This window comes from Alosa sapidissima, chromosome 10, assembly GCF_018492685.1.
Source record: "Alosa sapidissima isolate fAloSap1 chromosome 10, fAloSap1.pri, whole genome shotgun sequence".
Lineage (NCBI taxonomy): Eukaryota > Metazoa > Chordata > Actinopteri > Clupeiformes > Clupeidae > Alosa > Alosa sapidissima.
The window spans coordinates 28,151,925-28,173,132 of NC_055966.1; the positions used below are offsets into that span (position 1 = coordinate 28,151,925).

Genomic DNA, 21,208 nt, shown 5'->3' on the forward strand with positions numbered 1-21,208 from the left:
AATACGATCCATTGCTTTCTTTCTTACTGTCCTTTTGCGGAGGGGTTAACACAGTGGTGGCTGGCTAAGAGGATGTTGCTAACGAGTGTGCGTCTGGATGTCTGTGTTTGGGGTTTGTGGTGTAGCGGTGGATCCTGGTCCCCACTGCTCCCCTAAAACCCCTCAATCAGAACCACAAAGGGGTCGAATCTTAGAGAACATCCTCGTGATGGCTCTAGCTTGGAGTGTTACAAAGACCCTGTGAAGCACTTTGGTTGCTATTGGTGCTATAGAAGTATTTGAAATTGAAAATTGATATTGAATTGAGAGCGCCTGTTTGCCCGGCCTCTGTTTTAAATCATGGTCATTGGTGTTCGGATTGTGGGCCACAGTTTTATATCTACCAGAACAGATGTATCACATTACCCTAAGTAGGAGCAAAGCAAATGTGGTCTTGGTAAAATTAATGAATTAATGATGTGCAGAACATAAATGCAGTAGGGAGGACAGACTGCCTCCATCTTGACCTTTTAGTGTTGTGATGAATAGTTTCCACTGAAAGCTTAACTGACATGTCCTGCATCAGATGAAATATGGGTATCATTTAGCTGTGCCATTGGGTATTACTCTTTAAAAGCCTAAGTAATCTTAAATCAGTCTCGGTGCTGGAGCTGGGTTCAGATCAGGACTGGGGCGTGTGCTGGGGAATTCAGGTTGTGTGAGGTTGGCGAGACCAGTCCTTGGGTGTCTTGAGTTGAGTGAGTGCGCACCACCACCCCAGTGTGTGTGTGTGTGTGGTGCATGTTTGTGCATGCATGTCTGTGTACACTTGTGTATGTGTATGTGTGTGTGTGTGTGTTTGTGTATTGTGATGTGCGATGATGGTGCCACCCATGAGGGTGTGCCCATGCATGATGCAGACACTGGCACCAGCTCTGTGCCCCCGCACCCTTCAGCTGTCCACCGGTTCTCTGGTACTGCCCTCCGTTGGCACCGGGACTTGGTGCAGATCACCAGGAAAAGTCCCCTCCATTCAGTCCCAGCCCGGAGAGACTGAGTCCCCACAGTCCACTGCCTGTGAGAACCGACCAGAGGCGCTGATGCAACGTCTGCTCTCCTAATCCTGCTGTTCCTGAGAACAGCTGACATGTCTAAGTGGCTTAGTTCCTATTTGACGGCTTAGTTCCTATTTGAGGTTGCATGGCGTTCTTAGCGATGGGTCATACATCTGATCATGATGCCATTGGCAGGAGAACCCTTGCAAACATGACCTGAGTTAGTCCTTGTGTCTAGGGAGACTGGCCATAGAGCATCATGGGTAATATCACTCATAGTCTTTGGGAAACGTACAGTAGCTTTGTCACATGTTCCTGAGTTTCATATGCTTGTATATAAATATATAATGTAAGTCACACTGGAGCCTGTTGCTGTCTCTAGAGATGTTAGAGGTAAGAGAATACCCGTGAGCTTTAAGAGGCTCTAGCGTAAACAGAAGTATCCATGTAAGACATATGGGGTCAGTGTCTTTGAAGGTCATATGAAGATCTTCTGTCATAAGCAACGAGTGACTCATAAACAGGCATTTAACTCCTTTCTCAAACACACACATTCACACATCCACAGACATGCATCCACATGCTCTCTCTCTCACACACACACACACACACACACACACATTCACACATCCACACGCACATACAATGATATTTATCTCCCCTCTTGTGAGAGTGACATCATCCAAACCAATCCCCAGATCAGACATAGGAGATGCTGGGCGATGGCATTAGTGAACGCGCTGCCCAGATCAGACATAGGAGATGCTGGGCGATGGCATAAACACGCTGCCCTGGTCCAAGCTCCAGGGTCCAGATCAGCTCCATGGTCCAGAGTGCAGGGTCCATTCCCTAGATTGCATTACAGCTGAGAGGAAAGATCTGATTAGGGAGGGAGGAATCTCCCTGTGGGGAACACAATCACCCAAACACACACACACACACACACACAATCACCCAAACACACACACACACACACACACACACACACACACACACACACACACACACACACACACACACACACAATCACCCAAACACACACACACACACACACACACACACACTTAAATTCCCAAACACACACACACACAGTGCACAGTATTCAACACCCCATATTTTATCCATCTAAACTCTATAACCTCTCTCACTCTCTGTGACACAGACAGACACATACACACTCTCTCACACACACACGCACACACACACACACACACACACACACAGTTTGCCAGCCCATCTTTTATCTGCTCCGTCCAAACCTTAAGTGTGAGTTTCGTCCTAATTCTCATTTTCTAAGCTTGAGGAAAACCTCAAAAAATCTCTCTGTCTGTTTTCTCTCTCTCTCTCTTTCTCAAATCACACACACACACACACACACACACACGCACACTCACACACACACACACACATACACACTCATCACCACACACTTTGCTCCTAACAGCTGGGGATGGGATTACCATTTCAGTACCCCATACTTATTGCAAACTGAAGCATTGGAGCGAGGTCATGCTACACATTCCTGCTTGCATGGCACTCCTGTCATTCGTCAGGGGTCAGTGGAGCTCCCTTTAGCTGGCCAGCAGAGCAGCAGCGTTCACATTCGGCAAATGTCCGTGGCGAATATGTTTTCTCTGAACAGTTCAATTTGAACGATTTGGTGTAAGCATTCCATTGTAATGGTAAGACTTCGTCCAGCTCAAGTCCAGCTCCACTGTATGTTCGCAGAGAACTACCTCAAACTGTTTTCGTTCCCAGAGAACTCAAGGCAAACAGAAAACTAGTTTGCAAAACGTTTGCCTATGTTCGCGAATTTGGATGCACCTCAGCTCAGCCTCTGACTGCAAGAGTCAGGGTGCACGCAATAATCTGTCGGTCAAACAACATTTCTGTTGATTGATTTTTATTTGGTTTGAACCATTTTTTAAAAAAGATAAACAAACAAAAGCAATGCTTTTGGAGTGAGGAAAAAGAGGGAAAAGTTGTTTATGCTGCACAATAAAAAGTTGTTTATACTGCACAGTGAAAAAGACTACCACCAGGGGTCCAGGCCTGTGGTTAGCAGAAGACACACACACACACACACACACACACACACAATCCTTTCCTGCTCTTGACTATCTCTCCCAATCAGGGCAGCACTCTAAGCCTAAGAGAGCCAGAGCATTGCCTATGGCATTCTGAGGTGTAGACAAAATGTCTGTGATTAATTCGACCTGTTTATGTGCCATGCTGCAGGCCTTTGTCATGACTGTGTGTTGTGTGTGTGTGTGTGTGTGTGTGTGTGTGTGTGTGTGTGTGTGTGTGTGTGTGTGTGTGTGTGTGTGTGTCTGTATGTGCATGTTTCATTATGTGCATGTTTTTTGTGTCTGTGTCCCTCTCTCAAGTAAGCCTGAGGACCACAGGTTCAAATAGGCGGTTTAGCCTACAATATACACAGCTACAAAAGCAGTTGGGTGGTGTGTGTGTGTGTGTGTGTGTGTGTGTGTGTGTGTGTGTGTGTGTGTGTGTGTGTGTGTGTGTGTGTGTGTCTGTGTCTGTGTGTCTGTGTGTGGGAAGTCAGCTTAATGACTAGTCACGGGAGTAGTGGAGCAGCCATTAGCCCCCAGGAGAGGCCGTAAAGGCTGCTGATGGTGTTTGTGTTACTCTGATGTCATGACTGACTCCCAGCAGCCCTGTGGGATGAGCCTTTATGGGCAACAAGGGGTGAAGAGTCAAATAAACTCTCATACGCTAACACACACACATACACACACTAGTAAAACTACACACATTGACACTGACAGATGCCTTTTGCCCCCAAACACACACACACACACACACACACACACACACACACACACACACACACACAGACAACTATACAAACACACATTCACACACACACACCCTAAAGCACACAGATTAGCGGTAGCTACCCATTTCTCAAAGTCTATCTTTAGATAAACAGCACTGTTAGCGTAAGAACAGCACTGTTAGCGAGAGAAGAAAAGAAAAGAAAAGAAAAGGCCTCGGGCGTTTCACTCCACTTCAACTTCATTTAGGTCAGGCTGAGAGGAGCGTTAGCGCTGGCCACTGGGTCAGTGCCGAGACTAGTGCAGCGGAGAAGGGAGGTCTGAGGTCAGAGGGCAGTCACGGAGGCAGAGCCACCCTCAGAGGAGGCGCTCACACGAGAGACTCATGTGATGTGTATCTCTTTTAATCTGTAAGAGCCCCACTGACCTGCTGTGCAGAACCGTGAACCACCTGTGTGTGTGTGTGTGTGTGTGTGTGTGTGTGTGTGTGTGTGTCTGTGTGTGTTCACAAGTAGTAGAAAACAAAGCTGCTTCTTTCATCAATCTTTTTTGTTGTTTTTAATACTTTCACTTAATTTCCAGTATATCTGTTGGATCTGTTTCATGGGTGTCATTGTGTCACTCACAATAATGCTTTATTCTGGCACCGTGTTATGTTGTAATCAAGTTGCAATCACAAGATTTTTTATAGCAAAGTTCTCACAGAAAAGTGGTCTACGACGGAGTATTAGGGCCACACATGAAGGAAGAAATATTTTTGCCATGACGAGATTAAACTCGCCATGTCGACATTAAACTCGACATTTCGAGAATAAAGTTGAAATGTAATGTCGACTTTAATCTCAATGTATCGACTTTAAAGTCGCCATTTCAACATTAAACTCGACATTTCGAGAATAAAGTTGAAATATCATGTCGACTTTAATCTCGACGTGTCGACATTAAACTCAACATTTTGAGAATAAAGTTAGTTTGGAGAGAGAAGGACCGCTCGGGACGATTGAAAGGGAGGACGAATTAAACATTCCAGTTTTCTTCGACTGCAACAATGATTAGACATAGGCCTATATCATGTGAACAAAACATAAAACATTAACCTCCGTTGCTCAGCCAAATACTTTCCTGTAGGTCCTTATCACGGAGTTACAGGCGATAAATACGATGGTCAAAAGTAGCCTAAACGTCATTAGCGGTTTTTTTTATTTATTGTAGGCCTATTATTAAAGAGTGTTTTTCATCTAAAGGTTCAACTTCATGCTTATGCACTAGACTAGGCATACTAGGCGCTCTCCCCAATCCTAGAATTTCACATTGCTTGTTTGTAATGGATGCAAAACAGCCTATTGCTGAATGTCTAGGGACGAATGAAGCTGTCCTCCTCCCGACCACACCATGTACTAGTAGCCTACATGCGCACATATGCACACACAGTGCATAAATAAAGTATACATGCACACATATTCCCTCACGGGATCAAAATAGTATATATGCTTAGGCTATACCTGTGTTTATAGCCTCCTATGTTTATTGCAGGTGAGACATGGAAAAGCAGTTTTAGAGAAATTAGTTAACCTATGGAGAGTGACGGCCTGGTTCATGAAGGGCAGTTATTTGAATGTGCGGTGGCCTTACCCACGTAAAACAGAGTGAAATAGCATTTTGTATAGAAACATATCATTGGATACATGTATTATTCTAGCTATATACTAAACGGCATAGTGCATGGTATTTCCAACCGCGAGATACAGCACTTCACGATGACGGCAATGAGTAGTTAACAGACAAGACGCAATCTATCTGAAAGTCGACACGTCGAGATTAAAGTAGATATTACATTTCAACTTTATTCTCGAAATGTCGAGTTTAATGTCGACATGCTGACTTTAAAGTCAACATGTCGAGTTTAATCTCGCCATGGCAAAAATATTTTTTTTCTTCATGTGTGGCCCTAATACTCCGTCGTAGTGGTCCCTTAATGTGAGCACATGCATCTGAACATGTGTAGACTCACACACAGTCAAATCACCTGCTCAGAAGAGTAATCGGCCATAGATTAACACAAATCATATGACTCCCATCCCTCTCTCTCTCTTTATCTTTCTCTCTCTCTCTCTCTGCCTGCCGCTCTCTCTCTCTCCGGTCTGATGCAACCTGAGCCGTGGTTCCGAGGCATGACCTTTCACACTGACCAGAGATGCTCTACAGGAGCCTGGTCAGCAGAACGCAGTCAGCCCACAGCCATGTCTGTACTGAAGTTCTGTACTGACTTTTTTTTAGTATTTTAGACGGCTGAGGTAGAGTGGAGTGGGTGAGCTCAGGAGGAATGGTTCTCATGCCCAGGCAATGCTGTATGTCTGACCAAAACAGACCACCACACACAGCTCAAATGGTGTGTGTGTGTGTGTGTGTGTGTGTGTGTGTGTGTGTGTGTGTGTGTGTGTGTGTGTGTGTGCGGCAGAAAGAATGAAAGCGAGTGATGAAAGGAAAGAACTTGTTAGTGTGTGTACGTGTGTGTGCATGTGTGAAAGAGAGACAGCAAGAAAGAGAGAAGTAGCAAATTTGTCTGCATGCTTGTGTGTATGTGTGTGTGTATGTGTGTGTGTTTGTGTGTGTGTGTGCCGGGTTGCATGCACGAGATTATGCATGTGTGTGTGTGTGTGTGTGTGTGTGTGTGTGTGTGTGTGTGTGTGTGTGTGTGTGTGTGTGTGCGCGTGCGTGTGTGTGTGAGGGAGAGCTCAGGAACATGGTTCTCGTCCTGTGGGGACACAGTATGTCTGTGTGTGTGTGTGTGTGTGTGTGTGTGTGTGTGTGTGTGTGTGAGAGAGCTCAGGAGCATGGTTCTCGTGCTGTAGGGATGCGGCATGTCTGTGTGTGTGTGTGTGTGTGTGTGTGTGTGTGTGTGTGTGCGTGTGTGCGTGTGTGTGTGCGTGAGTATGTGTGTGTGTGTGAGAGAGAGAGCTCAGGAGCATGGTGCTCGTGCTGTGGGGACACAGTATGTCTGTGTGTGTGTGTGTGTGTGTGTGCGTGAGTATGTGTGTGTGTGTGTGTGTGTGTGTGTCTGTGTGTGTGTGTGTGTGTGTGTGTGTGTGTGAGAGAGAGAGAACTCAGGAGCATGGTGCTCGTGCTGTGGGGATGCGGCATGTCTCAGTACCAAAACAGAAGCACATGACGGTGCGGCTGGTGCGGCCGAACAGGACCCCGCTGCAGAGATTATTATGGGCTGGAAGTATTTAACGGCTGGGACTCCATATGTGCCAGACTAGAGGGATGGAGACGGCCTTACCTCATGGAAAATGTCTCTAAGTGTGTGTGTTTGTGTGTGTGTGTGTGTGTGTGTGTGTGTGTGTGTGTGTGTGTGTGTGTGTGTGTGTGTTTGGAGGGGGTCTCATTTAGTGTCTGACATCAGCCTCTGGGTGTGAGAGGGCTGAAGGGGGTGTCATGTGTTATGAGGGTAAGCCCACTGTACTATTCTCCAAACACACACACACACACACACACACACACACACACACACCGTACACGTTGAGACCTCAGACAGACAGAGAGACAGCCAGCCAACCTCTAAACTTCAGACACACACACACACACACAGTCATGCATACACACAAATCATACACTTCTAGTCCTCAGACAGACAGACAGACAGACAGACAGACAGACAGACAGACACTCCTTCTCACGCACACACACACACACACACACACACACACACACACACACTCACAAATACATTCTCTTTTGAAAATGACCTCATGTTTGTCAGATCATTTTTAGTTTGAGGAGATGAGTGAGCCCTGACAGTGAGCAGGCCAGATGATGGATCGTAATAGGAAGACGTCTGGCCAAGTTTTCCTGACATCACACCTAAGTGGAGCAGTGCGCTCCAAGTGTCGGGTTGCGGTCCAGACTCTGCGTGAAGCGTCCGAATTAGAGTGGAAAGTTACGGGCCGTTTCTGCTTCTGCCTCTCGGAGCTTTAATCTTGAGTCTATAAATCACCTCAGCTGTAGCGTGTCTAAAGCGGCGTGGGTCAAGCCGGCACTTCAGCCCCCGATTCAACCTGAAATAGCTCCGCTGTCACGGAAACGCTGACACGCAAAAATGCACACGCACCCACAAACATGTGAGTATGTTCAGGCACACTTGCATTTGCAGACAAATAAAGTGTACACACACACACACATGCACACATACATGTACAAACACTTACATTTGCATATGTATACAGTACACACACACACACACACACACACACACACACACACACACACACACACACACACACAGATTTGCCCAGTTCTAACTTTGATTGAGGGGGTGTTGGGTGGTGTGCTGTGGAAGACAGACAGGGCAAGCTGAGAACAGATGGAGGGACTCCAGACTGAGAGAGATCATAAACAGAGCCAGGTCCCCGCTCTGAACACACAGACACACACACACACACATACACACACACACTCACACACACATACACACACATAGATACACACACGTCAGCATTCCTCTCAAGTGATGCAACAGACCTGTGTTTATGTGTGTGTGTGTGTGTTTATGCAAACACGAGAGAGAGATGTTATGGATGGTGTGGCTGTAAGAGGGGTCCTTGGGGTCCATTCCAGACCATATGCTCTGCCTGCTAAGAAACAGAATCTGAAGCTTTAGAGGTCCCATGATCATATGGTCATCCTGTCACTCTTGGCAGCAAACGTGATACTTATTAACTTGTCTGTGCATGTGTGTGTGTGTGTGTGTGTGTGTGTGTGTAGGAACCCCCTGGAATCATTGTCTAGTGTGTATATTTTGAGGTAGATGTGTGTTAACTAAGAGGTTATAAGTATGAGCTTACAGTTAAATTTGGGCTGTTGAGGCCATCATTTAACAAATCATAAACATAGCATGACCTTTGACCCCATAGCTGTTACCACCCCGAAAGCAGGCTACATTGGGCCTCACTCTCATGGCTTTGGTCTGATGCTAGAAAGATATGGTCAGCACAGGTTCAAGTTGTTTACAACATGTCCTAACAAGTAAACAACTTGCTGCACTGCTGTTTTGCTGAAATGAAACCCTTGAAGTGTATTGACCCAAGGTCCAGCAATAATGGAGTGAGAATGTCTTTAGTCATGAGTGTGTTTAGTCATAAGTGTGTGTGTGTGTGTGTGTGTCTGTGTGTGTGTGTGTGTGTGTGTGTGTGTGTGTGTGTGTGTGTGTCTGTCTGTGTGTGTGTGTGTGTGTGTGTGTGTGTGTGTGTGTGTGTGTGTGCGTATGTGTTTGTCTGGTGGATGATGTCGATGCCGGTGTAATGATCGGATTACTACATGTGTCTTTATATGTTGAGTTAAACAAATCATCATCTTGCAGGCTACATATTATTGTATTGGTGCACAGTGATGGATTTGTGCAGTATTTTGTTGATAATTGACATACCTTTTGTTGCCATGGCAGCTGGTCTGTGGGGTCATGGGGGGCGTGCAGCCGTACCTGTGGGGAGGCGGAGCAGAGCCGAGAGGTGGAGTGTGTGCAGAGGAGCGCCCCCGGACAGGTGGAGAAGATACCGGACCTCAGCTGCCCTCAGCCGACCCCCCCGCGCATCCAGAGCTGCCACAACCCCAGCTGCCCCCCACAGTGGAGCACTGGACCCTGGTCTCAGGTAAGGAGTTCAGGTTCACCTGGTCTCAGGTAAGGAGTGTAGGTTCACCTGGTCTCAGGTAAGGAGTTCAGGTTCACCTGGTCTCAGGTAAAGAGTTTAGGTTCACCTGGTCTCAGGTAAAGAGTTTAGGTTCACCTGGTCTCAGGTAAAGAGTTTAGGTTCCCCTGGTCTCAGGTAAGGAGTTTAGGTTCCCCTGGTCTTTGGTAAGGAGGGCCAAGTTAGATTCACCTGGTCTCAGGTAAGGAGGGCCGAGTTAGATTCACCTGGTCTCGAGTTAGATTCACCTGGTCTCAGGTAAGGAGGGCCGAGTTAGATTCACCTGGTCTCAGGTAAGGAGGGGCAGGAATTCGATTCACCTGGTCTCAGGTGATAGGAGGAACAGGAGAATATCTGTGGTGTGAATGTATGTGTGTGTGTGTGTGGGGGGGGGGGGGGGGGGGGCAGGTAGAGCAAGAGAGGGTGAGAGGGAGAGAAAGGTGATGTTATGGACCATCTGTTGAAAGCGCCGTTGCTGGAGAGAAACACTGGGACCAGTGGACTTGTTAACAACTGTTCTCACCTCAGCCTGACTGTTATGTCACTGCCGAGCCTCAACCCTCATACTTCCCATAAAACACACACACTTCCTCTGGGCCACTTACAAAAGTAATGTGTGTGTGTGTGTGTGTGTGTGTGTGTGTGTGTGTGTGTGTGTGTGTGTGTGTGTGTGTTATTTTCCTCCTGGGTTCTTATTACTGTGTGGTTCAGACACATAAAGAACGCAGGTCTGCAGTCTCAGCCACATGACTTAATGCTAGTGTGGACCTCTCAGAAAACCTAACCAGAAATGCTCGGTGTGTGTGTGTGTGTGTGTGTGTGTGTGTGTTGACAGTGCTCCAGTGTGCGGCGCTGTGGTAAGGGACTGCGTCGGCGTCTGGTGGAGTGCCTTAGCAGTGTTGGCACAGGGACACGGGCACTGCCTGACCGCTCGTGTGATGCCCACCTCAAACCTAGCAGTCAGGAGTCTTGCCAGCTGAGGCGATGCCCACGACCGGCCAAGGGGCAGTGGGTCCTGTCCACTTGGCAACAGGTAACAACTACTCACAGACACAAACACAAACACACACATCCCACACATACACACATACCGTCCCTATCATATAAATACGCTGACTCAACCATATTTGATTTATAAAACATACAGGCACACTTACAAAGCAATACCGACATACAGACAGCTATAGTGTGGCTCTGTGGTCTAAGATGCTGGATTAAGGCTCTAGTCTCTTCGGTGGCATTAGTTCGGGTCCAACTGCTGTCATAATGACTAGCAGTGCAACAAAAAAAGAGATAGCTTAGGCTTTGCCCTCAGAACCACTGTGTGAATGACAATGATGTTGCCTGTCTTCTTGGGGTGGTGGTAGCGTAATTGTTAAGGAGCTGGGCTAGCATGCAGTAGCCTGCAGTGTTGTAGTACTCGAGTCCAGGACTCGGTCTCGAGTCCGAGTCATGAGCTAAATTTAGAGAACTTGAGCACTGAATGACTCGAACTTGGACTCTGACTCGTACATTCAGACCATGCAGACTCGGAAATTGAGACAAGGACTGTACTTTTTTTGTAATGTCATTAGGCTATAATTGTAATATGTCATTAGAATATTATCAGTATTAATATATGTGCAATGGAGTGTTACCGCTTCATGTCATACATCACACATCATGCCATGTTCCTACAATAACAGACGTTAACTTTAACAGCGCCAAATGCCTGGAGACATGAATGCCCCGAAGGTTGACAGTTTTGCATTTAATAGTGACTCGACTCGGACTTGACTCGATGCATAGTGACTTGACTATAACACTGGTAGCCTGAAAAGTTTTGAGTTCAATTTCACTGTTTTGCCCTTGAGCAAGGCACTTAACCTCAAGTTGCTCCGGAGAAAATGTATCTTTTGTAATATATGACATATGTAAGTCACTTTGGATAAAAGAAAATGTGCTAAATGAATACATGTAAATGCAATACATCTGCTGGGTCACACACATTCATACAAGGTAGAGCTCACACAAGTGACAGACAGCACTTGCAAACACAGCCATAATACACACACACACACACACACACACACAGTTCCTCCCCACATCTGCAGATTCACCCTAAAAAGCAACAGGTTGAAGCATGGCTCTGGAGTGGCTTGGAGAGGGAGTGAATCCCTAGTGCTGAAAGCTTGCTAATCACACGCATGCATTAATCAGACTATAGAGACAGCTCTGCTTCTTGCCAGCATCAAACGACCTGAAGAGTGGACCTGAAGGAAGCCAGTGAGAGCAGCAGCGAGAGACCCATCTGGCCCTCCAACTATGTCCAGTGTTGGCTTTGACGACGCTGCCGTTTGTTTGTGAGAGTGCGGAGAGGTCTCTGGTCCACTTTGATGGTCAACAGGCACAGAGATGTAACAGCAGCCTGATGAAACCCTTTTGTTTACCAGCTGATGAACAGCAGAGCTTTGCCCCCCTTTCCACCTCTTTATTTCTCCTCCTCCTTCTCCTCTCCCCCCTCCTCCTCCTCCACCTCCTCCTCCTCCTCCTCCCCCCCCCTTCCTCCTCCTCCTCCTCCTGCTGCTCCAGTGTTCGGTGACGTGTGGCGTAGGTGTGCAGAAACGACAGCTGAAGTGTGCGGAGAAGGACGCGGTGGGGAAGTACCAGGAGCTGGTGGCCAAGCGGTGCCAACACGCCTCCCAACCCTCGCTGGAGCTGCAGCGGGCATGCGTCCAGCCTGAGTGCCCACGCCCAGTGGAGGCCAGCCCCAGCTGGTACACCGGCCCCTGGTCACAGGTCTGTCCCCCCCTCTCTCTCTCTCTCTCTCTCTCTCTCTCTCTCTTTCTTCTCTCTCTTTCTCATTCTCTCTCTCTCTCTTTCTTCTCTCTCTTTCTCTCTCTCGTTCTCTCTCAATCTCTCTCTCTCTCTTTCTTCTCTCTCTTTCTCTCTCTCGTTCTCTCTCAATCTCTCTCTCTCTCTTTCTTCTCTCTCTCTCTCTCTCAATCTCTCTCTCTCATTCTCTCTCAATCTCTCTCTCTCTTTCTCTCTCTCATTCTCTCTCAATCCCTCTTTCTCTGTCTCTCTGTCTCCACCTCACTCTCACACACTCTCTGTGTCCTCTCTCTTTCTTCTCTCTCTCTCCCTCTCTCTCTCTCTCTCTCTCTCTCTCCTTCTCTCATTCTCTCTCTCTGTCCCTCTGTGGTCTTCAGAGGGATGTGTCAATGTCATAACTCATATTAAATAATGAAGTTATGGATTAGAGTTTCCCATAGCAACATACTGTGTTTTGGGGTGTAATGTTTTGTATATGCTGTGCACACATTTCTGTGTGTGTGTGTGTGTGTGTGTGTGTGTGTGCAATGTGTGACCTCTGTGTACAGTGCACAGTGACCTATGGTGGAAAAATGTTGTGTATGTGTGTAGTAATGAACTCTCCATCTGTCTGTGTGTGTGTGTGTGTGTGTGTGTGTGTGTGTGTGTGTGTGTGTGTGTCTGCAGTGCACCGTGTCCTGTGGTGGAGGGGTGCAGTCTCGGTCAGTGCAGTGTCTCCTAAGTGGCCGGCTTGTGTCAGGATGCTCTGCTCACCTGAAACCCCCCATGGCCCAAGCCTGTAATGCCCATTACTGTCCCCGGCCAGAGAAAAAAGGTACACACACACACCACACACTCACTCACACACACTCACATACACTCTCTCTCACACACACACACACACACACACACACACACACACACACACACACACACACTCACTCACTCACTCACACACACAAACACACACACACACACACACACACACACACAGAGACATGCCTATATAATCATCTATACATGAGAACTGGTGAACTTTGCTGTAACATCCATTCAGTTTAATCCGAGCCATGTACTTAAAGGGATACTCCAGAGTAAAAACAACCTGGGGTTTATTTATGGTTGATAACGGGTCCAAACCTTCGTTTGGGAGTAAAATTATGTTAATCAGGGGAGTTTTGAGCTAGACATTTATTTGCATTAGCAACAAGATGGTTTATAGCATGTTGCAGTGGGCATACAGCCATGTCAAAATAAATCGCTATTTTCAAACCACTGACAAAGTTCAAAATAGCCTTACACTTATCCTGCAGATAAACCAAATACTGCAAACGTTTAAAGTGAACAGAGAAGGAAACTAATGTTTGAACCTGTTAATAGACCCCAGGTTGTGTTTACTCCGGAGTATCCCTTTAAGAACAACTATTGAACAGCAACCAGACTCCATGACACCATTAACATGTCTGTATGTGACGCTGTCCCCGTCCACTGCAGAGATGGTGTGCAAGGACTATTTCAACTGGTGCTACCTGGTGCCCCAGCACGGTGTGTGCCACCACAAGTTCTACGGGCATCAATGCTGCCAGTCCTGCTCTCACCCCAACCTGTGATGGGCAGGACGCAGGACACAGGAGAAAACGGAAGGAAGCAGATCTCCCCACCGCAAGAGAGCAGAGACTACAGATGTGCGTGTTTACAGTGGAGAGAGTTGGGGGATGGAGCACTAGCCTGGAGGACTACCAGAGGCTGAGTGCTACTAAACGCTCTGATGTTAACCCTGCACTGAAATTAGACGATCGATAAGATGGGGACATAGACTTCAGGTGTCTTTAGAAGGTAGCCTGACTTTAGAGAGACTTGAAGGAACTGAGTGGTCAAAACACTTCTGGACTGAACCCTCCACGTCCAGACAGAGACTGCAGGAGCTGGCGTGAAAAGGATGCACACCAGACTTGAAAGGAGAAAGTTATATGGCAAGCTCTCCTTTCCAGTGTTAATCTCTATGGTGCTTTATATGGCAAGCTCTCTGGTCCAGTTTTAATCTCTATGGTGCTTTACAGGATCAGTGTTGTTACAAAGACACTTTACAGACCCCCAAGCCTAAGGCCCCCGAGACTAAGGCCCTCACACAGAGTCCAAAGGGTTCTGACCTACAACTGTTATATATGAAAGTTGACCACACTCACACTTGATTTGCATTTTTCGTGTGTGTTTACCTCAAAATAAAGAAAAATACATTTGTGTACAAGCAAGGGTGTAGTGGGCGTTGGACGCGGGGGAGCGCCGTCCCCCCACTTCTGGGAGCATTGTTTTGAGCATTTTAATAAGCATTTAGTAATATAACAAGTTGTTACCAGTGGTAACTACACATCACACAAACGTCTCCAATTAGGCCTCTTTGTCCTAAAATTCGTTACAAGAATGACTGTCATGCTGTAGTACTCCACCATGCGTAAAGACATTAAAAACTACACAGCTCTTTGTTCCGCGTTACCCGAAAGTAGCTAGAAAGTGGCTATAAAACCATAGATTATGCAACTGCCTGTATCCGAATCTAGCAAGCATCTTCATGGCCCTTCGGTTGTGTTTTGCAGAAAGCAGGTAGGCTAATCCAGTGATCAAAATGACACGATAAGCATGTGTGAGTAATACAAGGGATTTTTTATCGAGGGAGCACCAATATAAGTGATAAGGCTATTTAACCATAATGACCCAACTTGGGTGAACCTGAACAACTTTAGGAAAAACTTACGATTGGTGCAGCTACTTTCATCCAAACAAAAACTTTTCAAATGACTGGCACTTGCCTACCCAGTGTTCTTTCTGTTATGTTATTTTTTGTTTTGTTTTATTGACTGTGCACCTCTGCATTTTAATCATTCGCAATGACATTCATATGACGCCCCATCAAACTACAGTCCCCACACAACGTGTTGAATATGCGTGTCAAACAGTGAATCCTGCTTGTGCTATTGTTATTGCCATCGTTAACGTGTGGCAATGAATGAAGCCATGCCGCGGCATGTTATGCGTCAAGGAGATTAGACTACGCTAGATTACATAGGCTACTCTATATTATAGTTTGTCTGTTCATTGTATGATACAACACAATTAAAACTACAGACCATATTCATAGACTTTGGTGGAAAAGTGTAGTTTGGGTGAAGACATTAGGGTACATTTTGAAGCTAATCCATTTAATTTATTTTTTTTTTTTATTCGGTTTCATGTTCACGAAAGCTGGTAACAATTTGGCCTTGGCCTTAGGCTACGCACCGATGTATGTGGAGATGCGAATGTGACAGTTTTTGCAATGACGTCATTAAAATAGCGTCCCCCCACTTTAAAAATCCCCACTACACCACTGTGTACAAGTGGTCAACCAAGACATCAAATACAGTATCAAATCCAACACACCAACCTGCACAAACCACCTATGAATAGATGAATAGGATGTCTTGATTGGTCCTCTAGATTGCGGTAAACTCTGGTCAGGAAATTTGCTGTGTGATGGCCAAGTGGAGGCCTGACCTGCGCCAGAGTCAATATCTCTCAGTCTTACTCCCCCTGGTGATTTATTGTTATCTCACTAAGTTTCTATGGTGCTATTACTTCCCCATACAACAACAATCAAGGGGCAGTTTGAATCTATGGTGCCTTTGTTATGATGTTTTGATGTTGAACTGAACCTGTATGATCCCGTATTCGTATCATGTTTCTTATTTATTCGCAGTGCTACTGTGCTGGGCACTGATGAGATGTCTGTGTGATGCCTGTATGAATCTGTGTGATGCCTTTATGAAATTACCAGTTTTGTATTTTAGTTTTTGCCATTTTTTTTGCTATTTGTCAATTCAGATTTACTGTATGTCATCGTTGGTTTATCTGTTGCATATTTTGGGGGTTTGTTTTGTTTTGTTTTTGTAATATAAGGTGTTTGTGTTTGTGTTTGTCTCCGGCAGGTTAGAAATACCAATTTGTCAGAACTTCCTGAATATCAGGCAAACACATTGAGAGTCTGCCGTGTGGGTCTGTTGCCATTGCTACTGCGTGGAGAAATTCTTCTCATGCCTGAGCATCTCATATGTCTGTGTTGTAAAGTGAGACTGTCATTTGGGCCTGAATTCTCAATTTCTCTGTTGGTTTGGGTGAGCCGCCAAGGCCTGAATTGAGATGGTATGCAGTAAGACCCTAATTATCACGAACAGCAAATAAATGACATGAAACGAATGTCACTTCCCTAAGTCACTCATCAGAACAATGACATTTTTATTGGTGCACGGGATATTAATTACCGTGATGACTGCCACGCTGAGTTTAGACAGAATCCCCGGGGTCTCCAAAGCTAATAGCAGCTCCACATGCACGAGATGCTGAAGTGGACGCTGAGTCGGCATTTTTGGTGTTGCTCACACACGCAATCATTTCCAGATGGACTCTGTGCTGGAGAGTGATCAACACAAACTTATGACATGCATGCTCTGCTTCACTCTCCAGTCTGTGTGTGTGTGTGTGTGTGTGTGTGTGTGTGTGTGTGTGTGTGTGTGTGAGAGAGTGTGTGTGTACGTGTGAGTGTGTGTGTGTGTGTGTGTTGAAGTGTTGAGAGTACATTACTGAGCTGCTAGAATGCCATCAGTCCCATGTCAGCAGCTGGAGTTATTACTGCCAGGCATCTCTCCTGCAAGTCTTAATCAGACGACCAGAAGCAGAGGAACGGCCACCGCAGCTGACTGACAGCCACTGTGTGTGTGTGTGTGTGTGTGTGTGTGTGTGTGTGTGTGTGTGTGTGTGTGTGAAAGAGAGAGAGAGCATAATAAGAGAATAGCTACTACTGCAGTCTCCTACACCTGTCTCCAAGCAGTGACAATCAGTCTGCAAGTATAACTGGAAATCAGGGGCGACTAGGTGAACCCTCGCTCCTCTACCAGTGGTATCGTAAAAAGACCAATTTCCACTCCTTTCATTTGAAAATTCGAAAACAAAGATGTTTTTTAATACTTCAAAATCATATTTGATTGATGAACCTGACATAATATTTCAGTGGAGAAAAGTGTGTAGATACCTAAAATACCCAATTTTGTCTACCGTGGTTGGAGCTTGGTACTCAGCAGGTGTGTGCCCTGTTCTCGCCCACTCACTCGGCCCATCAATGTGCAATGAGGGACATTAAAATGTAAAGATGAAATGAAAACCACATTCAGGCTCACTTTTATTCTCCCGAGACCCCTACTTAACTAGGTAATTAGCTCATTAGCTCAGATCAGTGGAGAACTACCACAGAAGAGGTCAGATACCCTTATGGGGTGGGTACTTGCGTTTCTTTAGGAATCCGCTGTCTTGGTTTGTATAGAAATTAATATTAAGTGACACATACACTTAAAAGAGTGAAAATAGGGCAGGGGCTGTAATAGGTCACTTTCCAATAGAAGCTTCAGGCATGGAAGATGTCAGTGGCAGCACAGTTGTATGGTATGGTGTACAGTGTAGTAATATGCTTTGGTTAATATTTCAGTGGCAGCACAGTTGTATTGTCTGGTCTACAGTGTAGTAACATGCTTTGGTTATTATTTCCGGCGTGATCTCTACCATAACTGTCAGGATGGAGGTGGAGATGTAATACCAGGTGAGTAGCCCAGCAGTAATCATGGCACACACACACACACACACCTTCTATGTATATAAGTATAAGTATAAATACTCTTTTGATCCTGTGAGGGAAATTTGGTCTCTGCATTTATCCCAATCCGTGAATTAGTGAAACACACTCAGCACACAGTGAACACACTGTGAGGTGAAGCACACACTAATCCCGGCGCAGTGAGCTGCCTGCAACAACAGCGGCGCTCGGGGAGCAGTGAGGGGTTAGGTGCCTTGCTCAAGGGCACTTCAGCCGTGCCTACTGGTCGGGGTTCGAACCGGCAACCCTCCGGTTACAAGTCCGAAGCGCTAACCAGTAGGCCACAGCTGCCCGTTGTTGTAGCATGGCTAGGCCCAGCTAAGGGACACAGGCCAGCTCCTGCTGACCACTCTAAGATCTCACCTCCTGATATCTGAAGGGAAGTTTGCGTGTGTTCACCGTACGGAGCTACGTCTCACGAGTGACACGAGTGTGAGGAAGGGTAAAGAAGAGGAGAAAATGGCAGGAGAAAAGTAAGGAGCTGGCTATGGAGGAGAGGGGGATGACGAAAGGAAAAAGATAGTGGAGGATAGTGAGGAGATGCAGGGAGGATAAGAGCAGTACTACTACTTCACACACATACCCAAGAGAGTTCTCTGATTTTGACTGACTGTGATTTTCAGTCTTATGCGGCTACCCTCTCTCTTCCCCATGTTCTCTCTGTCTCCCTCTCTCTTCCCCATGTTCTCTCTGTCTCCCCCCCTCTCTTCCCCATGTTCTCTCTGTCTCCCCCTCTCATTTGTCTCATGTCCATCTTCCACAGTCTCCCCTCTGTGTTGACTCGTCCTGTCCCAGTGTGAGCCATTTGTGTTACTTGAATGTGTGTGTTTGTGTGAGTATGAGTGAGTGAGAGAGGGAATGTGTACGTGTGTGTGTGTGTGCTTATGTGTGAGTGAGAGAGGGAATGTGTACGTGTGTGTGTGTGTGTGCTTATGTGTGAGTGAGAGAGGGAATGTGTACGTGTGTGTGTGTGTGTGCGCTTATGTGTGAGTGAGAGAGGGAATGTGTACGTGTGTGTGTGTGTGTGTGCTTATGTGTGAGTGAGAGAGGGAATGTGTACGTGTGTGTGTGTGTGTGTGTGTGCGTCTGTGTAATATATCTCTGGTCAGTTGTGGCAGTGTGTTAATTTGCTCTGCTGGCAGATGTCTGCCTGGGCTTGAGTGGGGTGGATGGTGCTAATGTCAGCAGTTCCAGAGTTCTAGGCTCTCGCCTGTGGTCAGTACAGATCACTCCTGGGATTCCGACCCCCTGCACTGCATACTCTCACCTCCCCTTCCAGTCATGTACACACGCACACACACACACACACACACAAACAGTCAAATACACACATACATGTGCACACCACACACTCCCAAACCACCCGGTCCTCTGCCTTTATGAAATTTTCACTCCCCAACCAGTGCACTAACCTCCCCTGTCTGACACACACACACACACATACACACACTTATAGTTACTCCCACCCCATCTTCATGCACTAACCTCTCACCCCCATTCCCTCCCTCCCTCCCTCCCAACGCACGCAGAGTGCTAATCCTCCACAAAAAGAACCCCATGAAGGGTATTCTATTCTCTGAGCATGTCTCCCCTAGGCTCCTTTTCCTCCCTGTGCTCCAGAACAGGCCCAGCAGTGCGATGGAAAGGACATGATTCCTGCGCCAAACAAAATGCTTTGGTGTCAACACACTGACTTCTACTATATGTACTGTAGCTCTAACATTGTCATTTCTGTTCTGATGGTTTTGCATTCTCCATCAAGTTCATCTGAGTAAATAATGAGTAGGCTATACCATGAATACTGTATATGTAGTCATTTTGTGTAAACAAATAAAAAGGGCTTTATCATCTTTCTTCTTTACTAATTCTTGTTTATATCCTGCACTGTATCCTTTTCCCCACATGGTAAACATGCAAACTCCTCTATATTACCTCAGCTTAAGAGAGAATCCTGTTATCATAAGCAGGCTTGGCACATCTCTCTTGTTTTGGGGCCACAGCGGTAGTATGCCCTCTAGTGTTGATACATGGTAGTACTAGTGTGGGTCATTCTTGCACAATGAGCAAATCACAGGGTGGACCCTCAGATGGATTCTGAAGTCAACAACATGAGCTTATGACAAACAAATGTATTTGGATGAAGTTAATGTGACAGATGTTTGAGAGAGACTTTGGTGAGCAGAAAGACAGAAGCTTTGGTGGAGAGAGAGAGAGAAAGAGAGGGAGAGAGACAGGCATTGGAGAGAGACTTTGTTAAGCAGAGAGGTGCATGAAGACAAGAGACAGAAGTGTGACAAGTAGACATGATGGTGGATAGGAGATCATACATCACATACGTCTCCTATCCATGAAGAGACGAGATCCGAGGTGTAATGATGCCTCTTTCTAGTCATGAGTTTCTTTTATTAATGGATCAGAACTTGAAGGTAACAATATGCACAAACACCATTTTTAAGGTCTTTTTTTTATAGGCAATGATCAAAAAGTCTCGAGTTTGTAAAATATTTTATTGATTTACAAACTATAGCATACTGTGAAACAAAAAACGCCTCCAAACCATTGAGCGTGATTAACATACAAAAGCAATATTTTAACAATGAATGTAATTTTCAAAATGTCTCATATCACTAAAATCAAGTACCAAAAGTCCATCTGATTCTTTGCAGTCAGCGATAAATCATTCAAATCAAGTACCCAAAAATCTGTGTGATCCTTTGCAGTAAGCTACCATCAGGGTTTGAAGTACAAAATATGAACATATCCTCAAAAAAGAATCATTTAAAAATATAAACTCCTTCATGTGATCCATCCACAATGAGCACAGACCTACTCCAATCATGCCGCAGTTATTCCACTGCAAGGTAACACACACACACACATACACACTCACTGTGTCACATCACTTCCTGCAGCACACACACACACTCTCCTTTCTACATCGTATTAAATATGGTCATGGCATGAAGAAACTCAATCAGAGTTCAGTTGCACAAATTGTCAGCAGATATGTACCGGTATATAAATAGTTCTCTAATTACAGCCCAATATACAGAGCAGAACCAAAATCACTTAAAGAATCACTATAAAGTTAGTGTTTATTGTGTGAAATAGAGTGCAGAGGCCAAATAGAGTCAATCTGTGTGCCTTTAACTCAACACACCTCATATAATCTCTAATCTCATGTTGCAACCAACAGGCCAGTAAATGTTCCCACGACAACACCTT

General features: G+C 45.8%; 1 protein-coding gene across 2 annotated transcripts in view; it reads left to right on the forward strand.

The window, feature by feature from the left end:
• The window catches only part of LOC121720575 (A disintegrin and metalloproteinase with thrombospondin motifs 16), a 56,126-nt gene extending 41,572 nt beyond the window's left edge, over positions 1-14,554 (forward strand). For both annotated transcript variants that reach the window (XM_042106841.1, XM_042106842.1), the window contains 5 exons: positions 9,273-9,477; positions 10,349-10,546; positions 12,085-12,291; positions 12,994-13,141; positions 13,801-14,554. In XM_042106841.1, the coding sequence (XP_041962775.1) occupies positions 9,273-9,477; positions 10,349-10,546; positions 12,085-12,291; positions 12,994-13,141; positions 13,801-13,916 (874 nt within the window). In that variant the 3' untranslated portion in view covers positions 13,917-14,554. The remainder of the gene's footprint in view (positions 1-9,272; positions 9,478-10,348; positions 10,547-12,084; positions 12,292-12,993; positions 13,142-13,800) is intronic.
• The last annotated feature ends 6,654 nt before the right edge of the window (positions 14,555-21,208 follow it).